The 22,655-nt window shown below is 36.7% G+C and overlaps 1 protein-coding gene across 2 annotated transcripts in view; it reads left to right on the forward strand.

Annotated features, from left to right (window-relative positions):
• Positions 1-22,655, forward strand: part of cn (Kynurenine 3-monooxygenase cn) — a 105,429-nt gene that overhangs the window by 68,138 nt on the left and 14,636 nt on the right. The window contains exons 9-11 of one of the 2 annotated variants that reach the window (XM_090396910.1): positions 2,176-2,265; positions 7,157-7,214; positions 19,324-19,406. In XM_090396910.1, the coding sequence (XP_090253036.1) occupies positions 2,176-2,265; positions 7,157-7,214; positions 19,324-19,406 (231 nt within the window). The remainder of the gene's footprint in view (positions 1-2,175; positions 2,266-7,156; positions 7,215-19,323; positions 19,407-22,655) is intronic. The other variant, XR_016548691.1, reaches the window with a different exon arrangement.

Below are 22,655 nucleotides of genomic sequence, written 5' to 3' on the forward strand. Positions count from 1 at the left end.
AATCATGGAAGAGAATAACTTGTATCATGATGATTCGTGCCCGCCATCAAAATAAGGATATTACGACTGCTGCCCAATGCTCCCTGAATACAGTAAAAACAATCAGGCATGAACTAGAGACTTGCAATGGTGACTACGAGGATGTAGCAAGAAGAAAGATCCCTAGCAGACGATCTGATTGCGTTCGTACAGCAGAATTCCTCGCAAATCTGCAGGAACAGGTGTTGAAGAACCCTGGCATTGGAATTCGGGCTTTGTTCGTGGAGTTGCTAACTGTAGTCAAGCCCTGGATAACAAGGGTAGCCAATGGTAGGCCGTATGTATGGCAGCAGGATTCGGCCCCTTGCCACACCTCTGGGAAAAGTCAAAAATGGTTGTCTGAAAATTTCTACGACTTCACCAGTCCAAATGTTTGGCCTCCAAACTCCCCAGACCTTAACCCCATGGATTATTTTGTATGGGGCGCAGTTGAAAAAGACACCAATCGCACTTCCAGTAATACAAAAGCCCAGTTAATGGATAAAATTAAAACAGTTTTTGCGGCCCTTCCCAGGGAGACTGTAGCATCAGCTTGTTCGAGGTTCCAAAGCAGAATTGAAGCTGTGATCGATGCTAATGGTGGTTATTTTGAGTAAATCTTGTTGATAGTATTGTAATTAACTCTGCCTGTAATGTTTTTTGTCAATTCATTAAATTTAATAGATACAAAGAAGATTTTCTTTTTCCTTACGAAACTGTCAAATTTATCCCGAACACCCTGTATATATATACAGTTAATATTTTAATGTTCTCTAATTGTCTATATATTTTAATTTTTGTGGTAGGTCGTTGAGTAGCATGGGTATGAGATGTGATCTCACAGCAGAACCGTATGAGTTTTTGAAGGGTCTAGGAGTATAAAGAGTTGTGGAGGGTCATGTTATGCGATGTGTCTCTGTTGTTTTTTAATGCTCGGGATTTTGATGTTCAGGATTTTGTGCATCATCATAAGCGTTCACTTATTGACTGTTATATGCATGTATGCAGTGTTTCTAATTTGGTTAGATGGATGTTTGATGTGTTTGCGTAGGCTGTGATTATACCGAGTAGTGATTCGCAAATACCGTGATATATGAGTAAGTTAAGTATAATTTCTGGGAAATTCCCATGCTACTCCTCGTAAACACTATTAATATAATTAACGGCTATTTTAGCCTGTTTTTGTTTAGGAGTGTCCCTTATATTTAATACATTGGCTAACATAACTCAAAAGGGTTAAACTCAAAACATAACATAACTTCTATACTCGCCCATAATGCCCCTAAAATATATATATACCCCTTTTGAGTTATGTTAGCCAGTGTATTAAATATAAGGGACACTCCTAAACAAAAACAGGCTAAAATTATATTAATAAGCCGTTAATTATATTAATAGTGATATATGAGTTTTTTTACGTTAGATAGAATCACGTGTTTTACTTGGAAGAGTTTTGCTGCAATGATGCGAAGTTTATATAACAATAATTATAATGGTAAGCTAAGGCAGCATCATTTGACTACTATTTCGCTTCTTTAAAATCTCATAATGAAGGCTAAACCATAGTTTTAGTGAAACCCAAATACAGAATAACTCTATCTAACCCTAATATTGCAGTATTGCACTTCAAGACCAGGGATCTGCACTGAGTTTTTGTAGAGTTTTCTCTACAAAAGAACATGTTGAAGTCATTTTTTCTTGATTGAGAAAAATAGCGTGTATATTCAGAAAAATCTAGAATAACTGAACTCATTAAGTAAGCCAGAAATATACTGCAAAATTGTCATGATTATTACTATACGAGTAAGTGAACTTCTTTTAAGATATACTTTTAACCACATTCGCTTGAAAAGTTCTCTCTTGCAATTGGGGTTTCCCTGTTTAGGTTCGCGGTTATCTCAATTAAATATGGAGAGTATAAACTGACTTCCAAAAAAAAAAAAAAAAGCAGTAACTCTTCTACAAGTTTGGGTCTTCTTTCATAAGAAAATTATTGTTTTTTTTTTTTTAAAGATTGTTCTCATAAGAAAATTCAACTATTTAGGTTTTAGGTTCTAAAGTGAATTGATGTAATGATCTAACCTGTAATGTAATGGCAAAAAAAAAATTTTTTTTTTCAATAAAGAGAAGAACAAATTAATTTCTTTTGGATTTCAGTGTTCTCAGTATCACTACGGAGAGAAATGTGTCCTCCTAGGAGATGCCGCTCACGCAATGGTACCATTTTATGGACAAGGCGTGAATGCCGTAAGTATTAATTCTTAATACCTCACTGAAATCTTTTCATTTCCTTTAAGTTTCATTTTGAAATAAACGATTTTCAGATTCAGTTAATATCGTTAAGTTGGAAGCGACGCTATGGTCATTACTTGCATTAGAATAATATCGGATATAAAGTAAAGGAGAATATTTAAGAGTGAGATATCGTAACAAGTTGAAAGAGAAGTCGGTGGTTTTATTGATAACTTTAGTCGTAGATTTCTGAACAAGACAGCAGCATTGTGACGATTACTAAGATTTATATAAAATTATTGACTCTTAATGTTTAACACACGCACACGCACGCACGCACGCACGCACACACACACACACACACACACACACACACACACACACACACACACACACACACACACACACACACACACACACACACACACACACACACACACACACACACACACACACACACACACACACACACACACACACACACACACAGAGGGTGGTGTGAAAGTTTCTCGGCCTAACAATGAAAAAACGAATTTATAATTTCAAAATTATTTTTATTTTTCAACATAATCTCCCTTGACATTTATTCCTGCGATGCTCCAGCGCCATTTTCCCGTCCCTGTACTGGTGCTCAGTAAGATCTGCAGAATACCCCTCTACAGCTGCAATCACTTCTTGATTCGAAGAAAAACACTGACCAGCGAGGAAGAGTTTTAGTTTTGGGAAGTCAGAGGAATCCAAATCTGGGGATAGGTGAATGTTTCAACAATTCATAGTGCAGATTGCTTAATTTTTCCATTGCCAAAACACTTTTGTGGGAAGGTACATTGTCCTGATGAAAGAGGATTTTTTTTTCTTCTGCAAACCGGGTCTTCTCTCACAAATTTTTTTGTCTCGTCTGGTTAAAAGATGGGAATAATATTCTCCGGTAATTGTTTTACTCTTTTCAAGATAATTAATAAACAAAATGTCTTTATCATCCCAAAACACCGATGTCATGACCTTTCCTACTGATGGAACTGACGTTGGCTTCTTTGACGCCTGAACAACCTGCTTCTGTCCACTGTTTTAACAGCTGTTTGGATTCTGGTGGATCCAAACAGTGATGGTGAATCCAAATCTCATCCATAGTAATAAATCGACGCACAAAATCAGTTTTATTCTTGTTAAAATGCTCGAAGCACTGTTCAGAGATTTTCATGCGAGAGCGTTTTTGATCTGCTGTGAACAAGCCGACACCCACCTTTGCGCAAAGCTTTTTCATATGCACTTCTTAATGCTACGCGTTATTTTGAAATGCCTATCGTCTCAGTAATTTCATGCACTTGGATTCGCCTGTCATCCAATACCAAATCGTGCACTTAATCAATGATTTCTGGTGTTGTTACACTTTTTGGACGTCATTAACGTGGATCATCTTCAAGGCTGGTACGGCCACGTTTGAACTGGGCAGCCCATTTCTTAATTGTCGAAAATGAAGGAAAAGTGTGCCCATAAACTATTATGAACTTCCAATGAATTTCGTTTGCCGTTAAACCTTCTTTTACAAAGAATTTTATAACTGCACGATACTCAATTTTATCCATTTCAAGGGATAGAGGCAACACTTTTGTTTCAGACAGCTGTATAATTGATAGAATGACTTGCAATTTTACATGGATGCTCATGACAGATGCACCAACTAAGAAAAAAAAAAGAAATCTCGCCGATAGTGTTGGCATCTATGGTCGAGGCCGAGAACTTTTCAGACCACTTTCCTGTGTGTGTGTGTGTGTGTGTGTGTGTGTGTGTGTGTGTGTGTGTGTGTGTGTGTGTGTGTGTGTGTGTGTGTGTGTGTGTGTGTGTGTGTGTGTGTGTGTGTGTTGTTGTTGTTGTTGTTGTGTCCCAATTTACGATTATTAGGCATTCAACTATCCTTACATGTGAAACTCTACTTGTATTTATCGAAATCTAATCTATATACGAGATATCACCCAAATACAAATATTCAAGCTTCTTCTCCCCTTGGTGTCCCTAAATATTTGTTTTATACTGCACCTTTCAGGATATTTAGTTTAAGATATAAAATTCAAAAACAAGGAGCAATTACCAAAATATGTCTGAGTGTGAAACTAATATGCAGTCGTGACCTTTATCTCGTAACTTAACAAAATCCTGCCCCCCGCGTTATTAGGTTCGTACGTTGTTACAAGTGGTGCATTGAGCAGCAATCTCAGACAACTGTATTTTCAAGGAACAAAAGCTTATTGAACTCTTAAACATGATACAATTCATTCTTTATCAAATTAAACTCAATTCAATACTAAGAATATATATTACAAATAAACACTAGCTAAACACAAATAATAGGCTAAAATCCTATTTGGGAATGGCGATTATGCCACCACAAAAGATTCCACACATATAAATATATATATAATCCCAGAACTAGTTAACATTTTACTTAACACTTTACTAGTCTGAATGCGCTATAATACTGCATTACCATGGGCATATATAATCAGTTTACTCTAACTTACTAAAACAGTATGGTTTAAACTATCCTTTCGCTGTACTAATACAGACTTTTGACCTTTAAAATTCTCTTAAATAAAATACAATGTACATGGAGAAATCTCTAGGCACATGAATACTTATTAATTAATAGTAACAAGCATATTACCATTCTAGTCTGACATGTACTAAAGTCATGGTATAATTCTCATTAATCGATACAACTGTTCAGTAATTGAACAATGATTACAGTTACATAAGATTTGAATTGACACGAGATTTTTACAGTACCTTTTGACTTGGGTCTTCTACACTGGTTTCTACCTTTTTCTGATATTTTACCTTCCTAGGACGAACTCTTCTATAATTTATCACTCCTAAGTTCTTTTGGCACTAAGCTTGGCTCTTACAATCTTTACCTTACATTCTTCAATCAAGAACATACATAGGATCATCTATTCTATGGCTGTGAAACTCACCACGTGGGCACTAACTTCTTTATAGATTTTTTCCTTCTGTCGTTACGATCACTGGATGATGAAACACACTGACATTATATCTTTCTTTTTAGCTAAATGGCGTCCCTCATTTCTTACAATAGGGACACGGAATCGAAATCCCGTACACTTTGTTTCCTTATTGTGTCGGACGGAGAAAACTCCTAACCTGTCACTCAGGAAAACCGCGTGAGACCAATACGAAGACTGGTGAAGAAAACTCTGAGGAAAAAAGCTTCCTTGGGGGGTTCCTAACCCTTTTATACAATGACTCCTACCGGCATCTTCATCAATTTATTTCCCCACCCCCCTTACTGGAGTTGATTTCACTGACCAATTAGAGTGGCGTTTTTCTGTCAAAACATCCTGCAGTCCATGTGCACGCGATTAACACGTGACGAGGTCTCAATTCAGTAATTATGACCTTGAGCTATAGTCCTTTGTTTAAGCTAACCTCTAAGTTACTTATTCTAAATTAATCCCCTTTCCAATTTTTTCTAAGAATTAACACGAATCCTAGATCTCTTATTTCAAGTGTAAAAACTAGCCTTTCAGAAACAAAAATCCTATGACTAATCTTCTTGGTATTACTTAACCTTATTTTATCATCTCATAACTGTAATAAAATTCCTTCCCTTTTTTCAATTTAGTTCAACAAACAATTTCAGCTATAATTTTCACTTGGATGCGAGCATATTTTCTTTCTTTAATTTTTTATGTATTCGTTACTTTCAAAGGCTCTTAACGATATCTGCTTAGGAACAAGCATGCTTACTTAGTTATTTATAGGTTTTTATTTCTTCTCTTGTTACATCATGATAACTGAAATTTTCATATTCATTCTTAAGTTATCAGGGTCACACAGTAAAACCCCTTTTTTTACAGTTTTCAGGGGACTGATGGAAAAAAGTGCAAATAGCAGGAAATGTAAGAAAACATTTTAAAAAGTCTAAAAGATTACTTACTGCTAGTATGTGAGTCTACATACTAGATTACAAAATATAATAACTGAAAATAAATGAATTTACAATTACTTACATTTATCTATTTAAAAAAATCTTTAATTGCTGATCGTTTTTGCTTTTCGTTTTTTTTTTTTTTGACTTAGCACCAGATTGCTTTGCATTGAGTTCAGTGCTTGACCTGTTTTTTACTACCGTGTTCAAAATGGACACTGAGAGTCCAAGATCTTATGCTAAATGCACATGTGTTCTGGCATGCCAATTTACACGTCGCAGAATTGCCATCTTTTCTTCTACCGAAATACATTTTCTGTCTTTTTTCTCCATGTTACTAACATGGATAATCCGCCACCGCAAAGCAACTTTCACAGGCTAAATTACGTTGCAGAAATTCTGCAATATCAATTCGTACTGTGATTGAAAAATCACGGTATCACTCATCACTACAGTACTGCTGCATGCGCGCAAGTCACTGTGATGGCCGAAACGAAACTACAGCCGAAAGCAACCCCACCTGAGAACAGAAATGCTCAGATTTCCGCTGAAATCGATATTGCCACCGAGAAAAAAAACGCAAATCACGGGAAATAATGCCCACGTCAAGTTGTTAATGGCGGGAAAACAATACATCGTGAGAATAGGTCTTAAGACGGGACCAACAGAAAATAACGTAAATGGCAGGAAAACGTAAATTGCGGGAACGTAAAAACGGGGTTTTACTGTGTATATATATATATATATATATATATATATATATATATATATATAGATCATTTATCTATTTATCAATCGTTTTATCATTATATCATTTATCGAACATCTTTTTATCAAAACTTTCTGTTCAGTTGCTTCTTTATTCTTTGTTGATATGGTATTTGTTTTTAGTATTATCTTTTTGCAAAGTTCATATGATAATAAATTCATTTTATTGTAAATATTTTTAATTTTTTTCAGGGTTTTGAAGATACTTTGATCCTCAGCGAGTTGTTGGAGCTGCATAAGTTTAATTTAGGTAGGCATTACATTTTCCTTGATTTCAGTATTTAAATTTTCTGCTTAGTGAACAACTGGAATATATTTAATCTAAATCTTCATTTTGGTCTTTATATGCGGTGATGCGATGAAAATTTGGCCACTTCGTTGCATCTAATGCATGCGTTTTTATGTGTGGAGGAAATAAATTGATCACACAGATTCGAATTCTGGGATTATTGAAGACATTTTAGTAAGCCGCATTACATAATTTGCCTTTTGCCTCTTCAAGTAAAATAAGGACCTTAACAGTAACAAAAGTAGGAATGCGCTTGAATTTTCTTAAAACCCTGAAAACTTTTCATGTGTTAAACGACAGGGCACTTAGCTTGATTTTTTGTGTTAGTAGCTTAAAGTAGTAAATATTTTGAAGGGTAACTTGATGCAAAGTTGGGTAGAGCAATAGTGAATACACATAATGTCAAAAGTTTGCAGGATGATTCGGAGAGATTGGCAGACTGGGCTAAGAAGAATGGATGTCAATTTAATGTGGCAAAGTGTAAGGCTATGTATTTTGGGGTGAAAAAATTAGCAGCAGTATACCACATTGGTGAAACCGTACTGCAGGAAATTGATGAAGCCAGTGACTTGGGAGTGTTAGTGGATAGGGAGTTAAAGTTTAGTGGGCACATGGCAAAAGTGGCTAAAGCAGCTCACCGAATCACTTGGTTACTGAAGAATACTTTGACGAACAGAGACAAGCAGGTTATTGTTCCTCTGTATCGAGCCTTAATAAGACCCCGTATTGACTACTGTGCCCAAATCTGGGTGCCAGGGTTTCTTGGTGATAGGGAGGAGGTAGAGAAGATGCAGAGGCAAGTGATCAAGATTGTAGATGGTCTATGGAATGAACCTTACGAGAAAAGGTTGAAGCTTTTTGGGGTTACCGAAATTAGTTGATAGACGGAAAGGGGGATGATATGTTCAAATTATTGAGGGTTTTTTTACGAAATTAATTCAGAGGTAATTTTTCGGAGCAGGTGTGGTTGAGGGAGAACTAAGGCCATCCATGGAAACTAAGCAAGGGTGTTAGAATTAGGTTTTTTACTTGGAGAGTGGTGAATGAGTGGAATAAGCAGCCAGAGTCTGTTATGGGTGCCATGACTGTGAATGAATTCAAAGCAAAGTATGATAGATACTGTGCAAATGCTGAATAGCTCTTGACATGATGTTTAGGGCCACTCTCGATGAGTCTAAGGACTCCTTAAGAGTAGCCCTTAATAATAATAATAATAATAATAATAATAATAATAATTTTTTTAACATTTTAACGTCTCAGATAAATTACATAATAAATACAATAATAATTATATCTACAAGTATATACACATAATATTTATAACACATTACAATTGTGAATAACAGATACTTGCATGTTAATAATATTTTAAATAATAATAATAATAATAATAATAATAATAATAATTTTTTAATTAAAATTTATGATTACATATTTAAATTACATGTGATATTTATATTGCGTACATACATACATTTGATTACGTGATACATACGTTACATGCGTTTGATTCCATATGATTCGTACACTACTTTACATCACATGCATTTTATTACATATGATAGATACATTGATTACATTGTAACAATGAAATTCCTACAGATTTTTCTTTTTTTCTGTATAATGTATTAATTTCTTTCTTTGGGAGGCATTTTCTATTTCTTCCTCGAAGCTTTACAGAGCATATCTGAGGAAGATAATAGATGGAGGTGGTTTCGCGGTTATGTTTCTATACTGGTCGCAAGCCAGGTGTTGATTTTACTATTTGTTGGTATGTGCTTGGAAGATTTCAACTGCTATTTTTGCAAGTAGGGTTGGATTTGGACATGGTGTGTTTGTTTGTGTTCTTGTAGTGGTGTTTTTTGAGAGGAGTTTGTCATAAGTTTTGTGGGGGGGGGGGGGAGAGAAACAGGAATTTCTCTAATTTTCATTCTCGCTATAATATTTATATAGCGCCTGTTTCAGCTATCTGTATGTCTCCCTAGGTTTCTGTCGTCGAATGGCAGTTTGTTTATCATGTCAGGTACATAGAAGTTTCGGGGGGCTTTTTCGTGGTGATTGTTGTACTTATATGTTATGTAGTTTGTTGACTGTGGTCTTGTTATCTGACATGTTGTTCTGGTTACTCTATAGGTTGGGCTGTAGTAATGTTTTAACATGACTATGTAGTGGCATAAGTGTTTCACCTTAAATTTTTTGTGTTGTGTCCGTGCTGCCTGCATAAGTGGGGGTTGTTCCCAGAATATCAGTTTTACCATTTTATCTTGTAACCATTGTAACCTGTTAAGTCTGTAGTCTGCGCAGAATGGGTATGATGTGATTGCTTATCTTAAAATGTTTTCACATAATGCTTTACAGATTAATATATTTATGTGGGGGCAATGTCTTTTAATCAGTATAGCTTGCTTGCTATTATCCTAAGCTTGATGTGTAGGTAGTTTGTATGGCTGTTCCATCTTTGATCAGCATCGAAGTGAAGTCGGAGATAGTGTGTTGTCTTTACCTGTGTGATGGTTGTGGTTTTAGGTTCAGCACTTTGTGTATAGGAGGATGAATGTCGGATAGTGAGATATTTAGTTTCTATGGGCAGGGTTTGGGGGTTTTTGAATATCATTAGCTTTCTTTTTCCAGGATTTATATATATATATATATGCCATTTTCAGTTAACCAATTAGTAATTTGATTGATGCTGTGTTGCATATTTGTGTAAGCGATATTTGCATTAGTGGCTTTGCAACCATATTCCTGGGGACGGAATGTCCTAGGTTCGATTCCCGTCGCCGACGTGAGGAGCTTAAGGATCTTCCTCAGTCATAGCCAAGTTAGCCAGTCTTGGGCGTGGACAGCAGGGTTTTTCCGGCAGTTTATCTGGGGTTTTTCATCCCGCAAGCAGGCAAACTGGCCCCGTGAACACACAGAGATACAGCCAAGAATATTTACAGGCATAGGGGTGACCATCCTATCCTCGTACTTCGGTTACGAAATCGAAGCATGCTTGAAAGGTTGTGGGCCTTAAAGACCTGTTAAAGCCATCGGGATATATATTTGCATTGTTGTGAATGGATACTATGGCTGTGTCGTCTGCGTACTGGAAGATTTTACTTTTTAGGAGAAGATGGCTTATGTCGTGTGTGTATATATGTTAAATAGAATGGGAGATAGGACAGCTCCGTGCGGTACTCCGCGGGTTACCGGTACCTCTTAGCTGTATGCTGATCCTATACATGTGATGTGCTTCCTGTTTTTCTTGTATGCTTTAAACCACTGGAGTTGACGACCTCCGATTCCGATATGCGTTAGTTTCGTTAACAAGGTTTTGTGTGTAACTGTGTCAATCGCTTTTGTTAGGTCAATGAATACGACTAATGTTATTCTGTTTTTATCCAATGCAGCGCTTATTAGGTCTGTGAAATCTTCCAGGAGTGTTGCTGTTCCTTTATTTTTTTTTTGAAAGCCATATTGTGTTTTGGGTATTATTTGAAATTTTTAACGTATGTGGAGAGTTTGCAATGCACGATGTGCCCAATGATTTAGTTGATTGCACACAACGTGGCGATGGGTCTGTAATTACTTATAATGTTTCTTTTTCCATGTTTGTGTATGGGTCTGATTAATGCAGTCTTCAGTGTTTCAGGTATGTGTGCCGTTTCGAAGATTTTATTTAACAGTTTTTGTATAACTGGAAGTAGGTTGGGTGAGTGTTTCTTGGTGTCTTTTGGTCTGATTCCGTTTATCCCCGGTCCTTTTTTAGGGTTAATTTCTTGAATTGCCAGTGATAGTTCTTCTTTTGTTACTGTGGGGAACCACATCGACTGGGTTGCTCGTGGACCTAGTGGAGAATGTTCGTTTGTGTGAGGAAAGGTTGTTTCTTGTAGTTTTTGGACAGAGTTCACGAAGTGCTGATTAAAGTTGTTTGCCAACTGTTTGAGGGATTTGGGGTCGCAGGCAAAGCTGTGTTTTATTGTTTCTGAGGCAGTGGCTCTGTGTATATTGTCCGGCATTTCATTAATCAGATGCCAGGTTTCCTTTATGTCGTTATGAGCTGTTGTTAATTTATTGCTGTAGTAGTTTCTTTTTGCCGTTCTAATCTGTGTTGTTAGGAGATTCCGTTTTCTTTTGTATTCAGCTTGTAAAGCGATATTGTTTGGTTACTTAAGTTGTTTCTATAGAGCATCTTTTCTTTGTATGTCTGTTAATATGTTATCTGTTATCCATAGATTCTGTTTCTTTTGGGAGAGTATTTTTATTTTTGTTATTGCTTTGTTATATATTTTGTTAAATGCAAGTTCAAGATTATTACATAAAGCTTCAGCAGAGTATAAAGATGCTATCTGCACCCAGTCTGTTTTTCTGATTTCATCATTTACTATTGTTTCGTTTAAAAAGCTATAATGCTGTTTTGTAATCTCAGTCAGTTTTATGGGTTTTCTGGTTCAGTGTGTAACTGTAATGCTGTGAAATAATGGTCTGCCAGTTTGCATATTATGACGGCTGCTGTGTGGCTGTTTGGAGGGACCCGTATATTTATATGGTCAATACAGGATGAGGCTGTTGTATTTCCGACTATCTCTTCTCATGTATACGACTGTATGGATGGGGTTATGTTATATGCCGATAATAGGTCTAGGAATTGTTCTGCGTTGTTATTTATGTTCCCAATGTTTATATTCATGTCTCCTATTATTATCAAGTATTCTGAGGCGCCTTCTTTCGTGGCTGAAAACCATCTGTTTAGTTCATCTAGAAAATTTGTGGTGCTTAAGTTGGGTGGTCTGTATATTGCGTTTAATATCAAGGAGTTTTCTTGTTTGATGTTTTTAATTTCGAGGCATATGTTTTCTGCGTATTCTAATTTATAGTTTATTTCTGTTACTTCTAGTTTATGTTTAGTAAATATTATTATACCACCGCCTCGTTTTGTTTGTCTGCAGTGTTTGTGTTGTTGGCAGTTTGGCATTTGGTAGGTGGTTGCCTCTTCATTTGTCGTAGATACTTCAGTCAATATTATAATGTCTATGTTTTCTATATCTTCCTTCAGATAAGCTTGCAGGGTCAGTCAGTATTTTTTAATGCTTCTGATGTTGATATGGAGAATAGATAGTCCTTTATTGGGGATAGTCACTTGTTTCCATTCTGTTATTGATTTCAGAATATGGCAATTATCATGTTCCCGGGTGATTACATCTGCCTGATTGTCTGCATTCATGTAGGTTGGTGTGCTGTTCCCTTCTTTACGAGTCGTCAATATTCCTTTTAATGTGGCAACCTACTGAGGCCTTCTACGGATTTTATTTGGATTGGTTTTGCGTCTTGTGTCTTTTTAAGGAATATTTTGCTGTCTCTTATCCATATAAAATGGTAATTTGTTCTGTTTTTACTTTCCTTGTTTGGTAGAATAGTTTCTGATAATATGGCGCTAAGTATTCGGACAAGTATATTGGGGCATTGTCGTGGGCTCCATTCAGATCCTTGACTACTGGTTTTTTAATCCTGCTAGCTTTTATAAGTGTAATTTTTGTTGGGCTGTTGGTGAGTCGCACCACAATGGGAGGAGGATGGAATTATTTTCTCTTTTCCTATTTTGTGGTAACCAATGCACTGACTGGATATCTTTTGATTCAATGGGAGCACCAATTTTTTGGCGTAGTTGTATTATGGTGTCTTTTAGATGTTCGTAGCAATTTCTGGGAGACCATCTATCAGGAGATCATTTCTATACTGCTGTTGGTTTAAGAGTTCGTACTGCTGCTTTAAAGAGTTAAGTTCTTGTCGTAGTTCCCATGTCTCGTTAATTAGATTATGCTGTCTTTCCGTTAGCTCTTTAATGCAGTTTTTAATTTCTCTGATGGTCTATAATACATCTTCTACTGAGTTATTATTAAATTTAATAAATTCCTCATATTGGTTGAATTCTTCGGTAATCTGTATGGTGTGCTTTTCAAATAGTTCTCCAACAAAATCGATTATAGAGTCTTTTAGGTTTTTTAATCTATTTTCAAGTAATGCATTCAAAATTGGCTCACCTGGGTTTCCGTTGTTTTCTTTGTTTTTCATTCCCTCTGCAGTTGATTGCTGCATTATCTGTTTATCGCCTCCGGTTGTTTTCTGCATTGGTTGTTTCCCACCTGCAGTTGAAGGCGACATTCCTTTGTTTTCTCTACATTGCGGACACTTCCACTCGTCACACTTCGCGATTGTCCGAGGCCACTTTTCGTTGCCAAGTGGCCTCGGACAATCCCGAATTTAGAAAATGCATGTTTCTCTGGCAGTTCCTGCATGTTATGTGGTTTTCTTCTCCCATTAAGTCTTCGTGCCATCTGTAGGACTTCATATTCGAGGTCTGAAAAGCGATCTTGCTGTAATTTCTAATATGGCGACTACCTTTGTTCTCTTCTCACATAGTTGACCAATGTATACTTCGAAATTTGAATACTTATAATTTACTTATTACTTAACACATACTTACAGTTTTTACGTCAATATGTTCGGCTTGAAGAATGGAATTCACTGATACACTTTAAATTTTAATTTACCAGAAAAAATCTACTTTGCAACTAAAAATATGGTTACATCGAAATAGCGTGCTTGCTACCGCTTGCTGCTAAAGCACCCTCTAAATAATAATTGAAGCCTTTGAAACATAAAAATCCTTTTAATGGTTTCATATTCAGATTTCACATTTAGTTAATATGCCAAATGAACCTTATTTGAAAGTATAGGTAACGAATGTTTAGCAGTTATATCCAGTAAATCTTTCCTGTTTTATCCGAAAGGTTCCAATAAAAGTTTGACGATACGTGTGGTGGTAGAGATGTGGATACAAGTGAGACAGATGGATGCATGACATCAATATGCGATATATTTCCCTGTGCTTGGTAGATATTACACTTAAAGAGGTGCTAGGTGATGTAAATTGAAAAGTAAGTGTAGGTATTTGTAAATTATTGATGGCGATTTGAATGCCTTGCACATTTTCGAGGTCTCGAAAGCCTTTTTGTTTTTCTGGACTGCTCAATTGAGTTTGTATTTTTTAGAGGCAGATGAGCGAAGGTTTCCACTTTATTTTTAGAACCACATCTAATGGTTCTGATAATTGATTTGGAATGTAGCAAAAAGATATCCTGTTGTTGGTCTATGATATATCGAATTATAAACAGAGGTTCTTATTAGCACATCTGGCAGAGGTGGTCCGTTTAGTGTGTAATGCATTTCTTGGACTTTTCAGTGGTGGGCAACATCTCGATAATAGATAGACAGTTGAAAAGATCTTGATGCATTGGACATTCTTAGGAGTAGCAGATCTCTGGTAGTAGCTTTTTAAAGAATATATTCAGAACAGGTGAATAGGAATGTGTCACCTGCTGAGTCTTTTGAAAAAGAAGATGATTCTTAAGAATGTAATCTTGGTTTCAAGGGAGACTAAACCCTGACGACCCTCTTGAGATGGCTTGCAGAGTGCTGAGTATGATTCCAGTTGGATTTGTTCCATACCAAATTATAATTGCTTATTCAATATGGCAGAAGAAGCCTTCATGTGATATAAGTATTTTTAATCTTTAATGGTTATAAGTATTTTTATTTCCAGAATGTGCTAGAGAACGCTGGATGTCAGTCAGATTTTTGATAATGACTCTTCCCCTGGGTGAAGAGCTTGCCCTTACGTTATGCTATTGACCCAGGACTTTATTGAAGCGGTTGTTTCATTCTATTTAGTTTAGCATGTCCTTTTTGTAGGCTCCTGTTATTTTTTCTCCTCACTTGCTTATTTGCATTTCATTGGAGAGTCGGTTGTCGATTTCCAGTTCCCCGGCCATAAGTCTGCTTTTTCCTGAGTTTTATTTTACTCTGTAGGCTTCTGTACAGCTTATGTGTTTCATTAGCAGTTTTCATTTCTTCCTCGTATCGTATCGTATTTGGCTTCGGCTGATAGTAGACTGTTTCATCATTTTTTCAATGTGTATAGCATACTTCTTTCGAATAAGTTAATGTATAGTGAGTTGGCTGTTTGGTTTCACAAACAACCAACACATGATGATTTATGTACAGTAAAAATAGGGTAGGAGATAGATGAACTTCAGTCTTAGTACGAAAATCTGAAGAGGTAAAGCCGCGACTATTACAATAATGACCGTGCATAGAGTAAACTATCTCTTCAGTTATGAAGTGTGAAAGGAAAACCATAAGATTGCAATTTGCTGAGCAACTCTTCCTGAGCCACAATCAAATGCCTTGAAGATATCATGTGTAATAGCAGCTGCTTCTCGAAACCTTTTGTGCCACAAGTTTTTACTTACGCAATGTAGTGTTATGTCGTTGGTTTCCTATAAATTCACTACTATTATTTCTCCTGTGCCAACTAAGAATAAATCTCTAAACTATCTCTCTGAAGCCCGTTTCCCTTTTCAAACTCTGACGATATTTGTTTATTTTAGCTGCACCAGTCAGAGCTTTAGGACAGAAAATTCTTGTCCAAAGAAACCGTCCCGGAGTTCAAGTGTTACCTAACTTTGTTAAAAGAATTAGGTAGCTTCAATAATCTTAGCATACGGTCATGGCCTAAATGCTCTTAGCATCCTTTATATTCCCCATGTGCATAGATCAGTGGTCTTATGAGCGGTAAAATCAGTCTCATGCTCAGACAAAACTCAGCGTTACATGGAAAAACATGTTTATTGAATGGTCAAAGAGATTATAATTAAGTATAACATGTCAAAAGCGATTCATTTATATCATTACTAAATCACTAGTTAAAAGCATACATGTGAATAGCATACATGTCAAACTGACATGTATGCTATTCACATTCCATGGGTAAATTAAGTTCACACATAGCACAAAACATAAGTTCAATTCCTAAACTAAATTTTCTGTCATTTGACTCCTTCACGTTAGATTAGGAACTGCACAATCTTAAATTCTCAGACTACTAGTCCAATACAGTCAATAAGTCATTACACATGGTTACTATAAAGTTCTCTTTCCTCCTAGTCAAAATCTCGTTCCTTCTTTCATCCAAAGCTAATTATGACGTAGGTAAAAAAAAGTTTTCGTCCTTCCTTTGTGAGGGGATACCTTTCTGCTACAGTAAGTTGCCGCCACGGGGAAGTCACGTGCTCGACACGAATTGGGCATTTTTTTTTTTTTTTTGCTGGTCACACGCTCATCTCATGGCTTGCTGTCGTTAGCTCGACCGCCATCAAAGGGAATCCTTTGCTGTCTCACATCGGTAAAACCTTTACCGATGGCCCGAATTGGAGAAATGCTTTCATCTCGCGTATAGCCTTGTCCGACTCGCGTCAGTCAGCAACGGGAAAAAGTTGCAGCTCGTCGTCATCAAGCTTCCTTCCGATCATCAGCATTGCTGGTCCACACGGGAAACAGGAACAGGCAGTTAAAAAAGAGACCCATCAAAATCAAACACGTGTGAACTCGCTTTTATCCTCCTTCATAGCGCCGTCTTTCCGCGTTCGAATTCTTATTCACGGCGCCTTCCTATTTGCTCTTACGAAGTGGAGTCACATCTCTGATCCTCGATGAGCGCTCTTTTCGCAGAAACGCGAGTCCACAAACGCCTTTGCCTCGGGGTTTACGTCATCGGTGGTGGTCAGTTAGCAACCTTTGGACTTTTGTTAGCAATTAGATACACGTTCTTGTATAGAGCACAATTTAACATTAACGTTTTGAACAATAGATTTATGTTTAGACATTCAATTTTTTTGTTCTATTTTTCTAAAGAAAATGTGACATGTTCTCTCACATAATATGCTTACTTTGCTAACAGTACAAGTATTTTCTTATTTAGTATTGCGTTTTTGTTAAATCCTGAATGAATGATTCTTTTCTTGAAAGCGTCCTCATTCAAGATCTAAGAGTAGGAAGGGATGTCTGCACTGGATCTATAGTGAATTCGGTGGACCTTCTGGTATTGATGAAGGAGGCTGGCGGTTAATGATCTTCTCCGTTATTTTCAGACTGATGTCACTGACTCAGTAGATATAGTTTGATGACATATTTTTATCTGCTTTTTTAATGTGCTGAATATGAACGATATTCTGAAGTAGATGTCATCTGAAGCTCATAGAGTATAGATAACATATGATAGGATTATGAGGAGTTAGGTGTTGACAGAATCCAATACTTGGCTGACACAAGTTCATAATAAGTGTGAACAAAATTCGATTCTATCGGTAATGGAGTTAAATACGCTTAATACGAAAGGACCAATCCATTGATCCATTGAAAACGTTTTTTGTTTGACGATTGGAATTATATTTTATTTCTTGTGTGAATTATATGTAGAATTAATTTAGATTTAATGTTCGAAGCTAACTTCTGTCCATCTTTACCATCTGAGGCTTTTACAATGGAATAAAAAATAACTGCCATTTAGGAAAGATGTATTTTTTTCAGTCCTCGGTAAAAAAAAAGAATGTCGTAAACATATTTTTGATATGTTTACGACATTTTTTGATATGTTTACATACCACTGTTCATTGTCTATTTTATATGCTCGGGTTTCAGTGGTGCAGAGCTCGCTATGAAACGCTGTTAGAAAGCTAATATTCGTCATTATTCCATTGAGAAAATAATCACGATGCATACACTTCACATCAAATGAACGTGTTTGGGAAGGGTGGCCGTTAGAAGTTATTTACTGGAGCGTATTCTCCATCAGTTTAGTGTGGTTTCTCTGCTGTTGTAGTGTGGAGATGGTTCTGTTGGTATAGACTAGAATCCCTTATTTTAATGACCAGAAACTATTAACTCCTAATGATATCCACATTCAAAACAATTCTGAGATGACCAGGCTTTGGAATTTCTATGAAAATCCCATCGTTGATTTGTATCAACATGGCACCGCAATGGTTTTAACAAAAGGTTGATGGAGTGGGAACAGGAAAGTTAGAGAGCGAAAGCCAGAAACTCTCATCTGAACTCTATAAAACGACCAACAAATTCAGACAGTGGTGAAACCAGGGAATATTTTGGTTTGCAATTCATTCCTAAATTTGTATATTTTTTGCATTATAGGATAGAATTTCTTCTTGTATAAAATAATTCATTTTATCAAGTTGGTTTGGTAATGAAAGAATCATTTCATATTCTTCTCTTAAATAATTCTTATGCCTTAAAAAGCGGCTCTCTTCCCAAACACGTTCATTTGATGTGAAGTATTTGTATCATGATTATTTCCTCTAGGGAATTATTACGAGTTTTCCAACAGTCGGCATTCCAACAGTGTTTATACAATAATGTGCGTTCTGCCATTCAGTTGAAACCCCGCACTTGGAGAGAAAACAATGATCATGGAGTTTGTACGTAATGTTCTGACACAAAATTGTACACGGGGCTCCCTGAATTTTTGGTTGAGAGTATCCATTGATGCACGACAGGTACATTGCAAAAGACTTCTCAACACTATTCTTTCTTCTCCGAAATGTGTGAACTGTGCAGTCTATTTGATTATTTCTTGGATTTATTTTTACCATCATGTTTCTATCTGTTAATGATATCAGACACAGTTCATATCCCCATGCTCTAATTATGCTGCAATCTCACGAAATGACTGATGACAAATGTCACATCTTAAAATTGCATCTGCTTGAAGACGATTAACGCTAATCCATTCTCTACTTCCGGTGATATATTTAATTGCAGTCTGATGTGCAGCAATTGCTTTATATTTTGCTGTGCCACTTGATTTATCACCGACAGAGTAGTATTTGACAAAAATAAGGGGATGTATCATTTTTGCAATATAATGGATATCGCAAGTATGAGCAATCCAATTTGGTTCTTCGACACTACTATTATTACTGTTTGCGCTTTCTATTTTCATTGACATTTCGAGCTGATTGGGAGTTTGTACGCTTTTCACAACTCTAATTCGGGTCATCTACTCTGTTGTCTTTATTGCTTTACTTATTCTTAGTTGAATGCTTATTAATGTGTTTGTGTGGTTGTTGCAGCTGCTTGAGCCAATGTCCAGAGCATAGGTGATAATCTCTTTGTTTGTGGGATACATAATTAAACAGAAATTAATTATTTACTCTCTCTCTTTTTTTAACAGCACTAGTTCTTCCAGAGTTTACAAGCAACAGAGTACTAGATGGACACAGTATTTGCGATTTGGCCATGTACAATTATTTAGAGGTAAGGTATTTGTGTATTCAAGAAATTCCCACAGTTTCACGTAAGTTTAGTAACTGAATAGGCAATTTGTATATAATGCTGTCTATGACAACCAAAAAACAGTGTGCGTATACAGTATATATATATATATATATATATATATATATATATATATATATATATATATATATGTATGTATATATATATATGTATATATATATATATATATATATATGTATGTGTGTGTGTATATATATGTATGTGCACTTAGGCGTGGACAGTAGGTTTTTTTCCCCAAGGTTATCCTGGGGTTTTTCATCCCGCAAAGCGGGCAAACCGGTCTTGAGAACTCAACACAATGGACATAGGATACACCGGGGCATAGGGCTGACCACCTTATCCTGCGAACGGTTTGAGTTCTGATGATTAATAAACCCTCGACACCGCAAGTTAAAAGAGGGTAAAAGGAAGATGAGATGAGATGAGATGAGATGAGATATATATATATCTGCAAATGCTATCTAGGTTCGTAGAGAGTATAGATTCAGCGCGCTCTAAGCTATATGCTGTCAACTCGAATTTCATGTGACATGATTGCTTCTAAATATCTTTAGGTGGTTCATTTTCAGCTCCCGCTCCTGTTCTGGAGACAAGCATGGAGATCGAAATCTCCATGCTTGCTCCAGAGCAGGAACACGTCTTTATGTAATTTAAGACGTGTTCCTGACTTTATGTAACTTGCCTTTCTGTAGCTTGTATTCAGAGCAGCATTCCTGGATTATATAAATATCAAATCACTACGGTACTAATATGATATAAAGTTGCACCTCTTTCGTGAATGTCCGTCGTTAAATAAATAGAAATAACTACTGAAAAAGAGAGCCAAACGGCTTCACTTCGGCTATGCAAAATTATTCAAATTAAGTGGATATTGAATCCAACATTATTTCAAAGCCGAATAGAGAAACTACAAGGGTTTCATGCCGAATGTAGAAACTATATAAAAGTTTCGGCGAATCCAAGCGTAAACAAACCTTTCATGACAGGGGAAACTCGTAGTAAGGGTGGAGTAAGCTCTGATCTCTATCCTTAGTATTTCCCATAATGTAAAACACATCTCCTAGCGAACATGTATGATGTTATACATTATGGGGGCTCACTATCCAGACCGATTTCTACCTTTGTTGAGGTCTCATCAGTGGGAGCCAGACCCAGATGTAAATACTCAGGTAGAAGTGATGCAGAACTTATACTTTACGATACGAGTTGCCCCTGTCATGAAAGGTTTATTTACGCTTGGATCCACCGAAACTTTTATATAGTTTGTATATTCGGCATGAAACTCTTGTAGTCTCTCTATTCGGCTTTGAAATAATGTTGGATTCAATATCCACTTAAAATGAATAATTTTGCATCGCGAAATTAAAGATCAGGCGGTACTCATTGAATATAAATAACGAGCGTGTTTATTATATACTAATACTGAATATTGTATAATACATGCAATAGGGAAGTTGCTTCTTATATCTTTAACTTAAGCTACACTCTATACGACAAATTTCTACAGCATACTACCACAATTATGTAACATATCATACAGAATCACTGCAATATAATTTATGACGCCTATTTTAAGCAAACTAATTTAAAACAGAATCTCTATGGCAATTTTCTGTAATTATGCAGCATAAAGCCGTAGAAATGCTTACAATTAACAACTAAACATTTTGCCCAATCACTTCTTAGGAATTTGCTATGATCTGATCCATACACTTAATAATTCCAACCATAAAATGCATTAATTATTTTCAGGCTATAACTATCTTATCATATTAAACTTAGCAGTCCATTAAGGTCCTTACATCACATACAAAAGTAATATACAACAATTGACTCACATGAATTCTTTTTGCCTTTAGTACAATTCTTCTCTATTCGTCTCGGAGTCCTTAGTTTCCTTTTCCATCTCGGGTTTTGAGTTCTTTCCTTAGAGGTTTATTGAGCACCGGCATTTCATTCAGAAGGACTGGAGGGTCTGGAACGCGATTCCCGGTGTCTTGGAGCTTTAGGTAAAGGGGATTCAGCGTACGGAGCACATGCATATTTGTCTGATCGGTTCAGGCTTGGCTGCTCCCTCCGTAGTTAATCGCTTCTGGTAACCGTCATTTTTGATCTGGACGATTTGCCGTGGATCGACCTCCACCTCGTTACTTCCTTTCGACTTCTCTCTGTTCCTGCCAAAACTGTCGACATCGATGGTTGAAGATTCTAGCCTTATATTCAGTCTTCTCCGGAACCTTGGGTTAAGGATTGAAATCCTCGTACGAAGCACCTGCATTTCATTCAGAACGACTGGCGGGTCTGGAACGCGATTCCCGGCGTCTTGGAGCTTCGGGCAAAGGGGAACAGCGTACGGAGCACATGCAGATTTGTCTGATCGGTTCCGGCTTGGCTGCTCCCTCCGTAGTTATTCGCTTCTGGTATCCGTCATTTTTGATCTGGACGATTTGCCGTGGATCGACCTCCACCTCGTTACTTCCTTTCGAGTTCTCTCTGTTTAGCCAAAACTGTCGACCTCGATGGTTGAAGATCCTAGCCTTATATTCAGTCTTCTTCTCCGGAACCTTGGGTTAATGATTGAAATCCCCGTCCGAAGCACCGGCATTTCATTTAGAACGACTGGCGGGTCTGGAACGCGATTTCCCGGCGTCTTCCCGCACAAACTCTGGATGTAGGTTTTGGAACCCCAGAAATTTCCTCGTGACTTTCTTGATCTAAAATTTCCGCCGCTTCTCTTTTCTTCCCTTTTCGTATGTCTTTAATCCGTTTTACCGGAATGCGGAATTTATGTTTGATTCTTGCTGTCCCTTTCTCCACTGACCTTGAAGGTCGCCTAAGACTGAATTTGTAAACAAAAGGGCTCTCTTACACTTTAATCAGAGTACTAACATCAAAATAACTTTCCGATGGCAAGGCATTACTCTTGGCTTTACCATTTTTACATTCTTTGTTTATTCGAGCGAGCAAACTAATTCCCTTTGGCTTTTAGTATTTTATTTACAATAACTAAGTTTATTTTTACAAGCTTTCTAGATGTGACCTCTGTAAAAGTCGATGCAATAAAAAATATAAAAATTTACGTTGCATTGAATTTTACGTCTCCTCGCGGCACGGAAGAGAATCGAACCACGATCTTTCAGAGACGGTTTTAACTATACCGACTGAGATACGAAGGTTCTATCAGAAACAATAGCGATAAAAATAAATAGC

This window comes from Typopeltis vanoorti, chromosome 8 (assembly GCF_054136105.1).
Source record: "Typopeltis vanoorti isolate ZY-2024b chromosome 8, IOZ_Tvanoo_1.0, whole genome shotgun sequence".
NCBI lineage: Eukaryota > Metazoa > Arthropoda > Arachnida > Uropygi > Thelyphonidae > Typopeltis > Typopeltis vanoorti.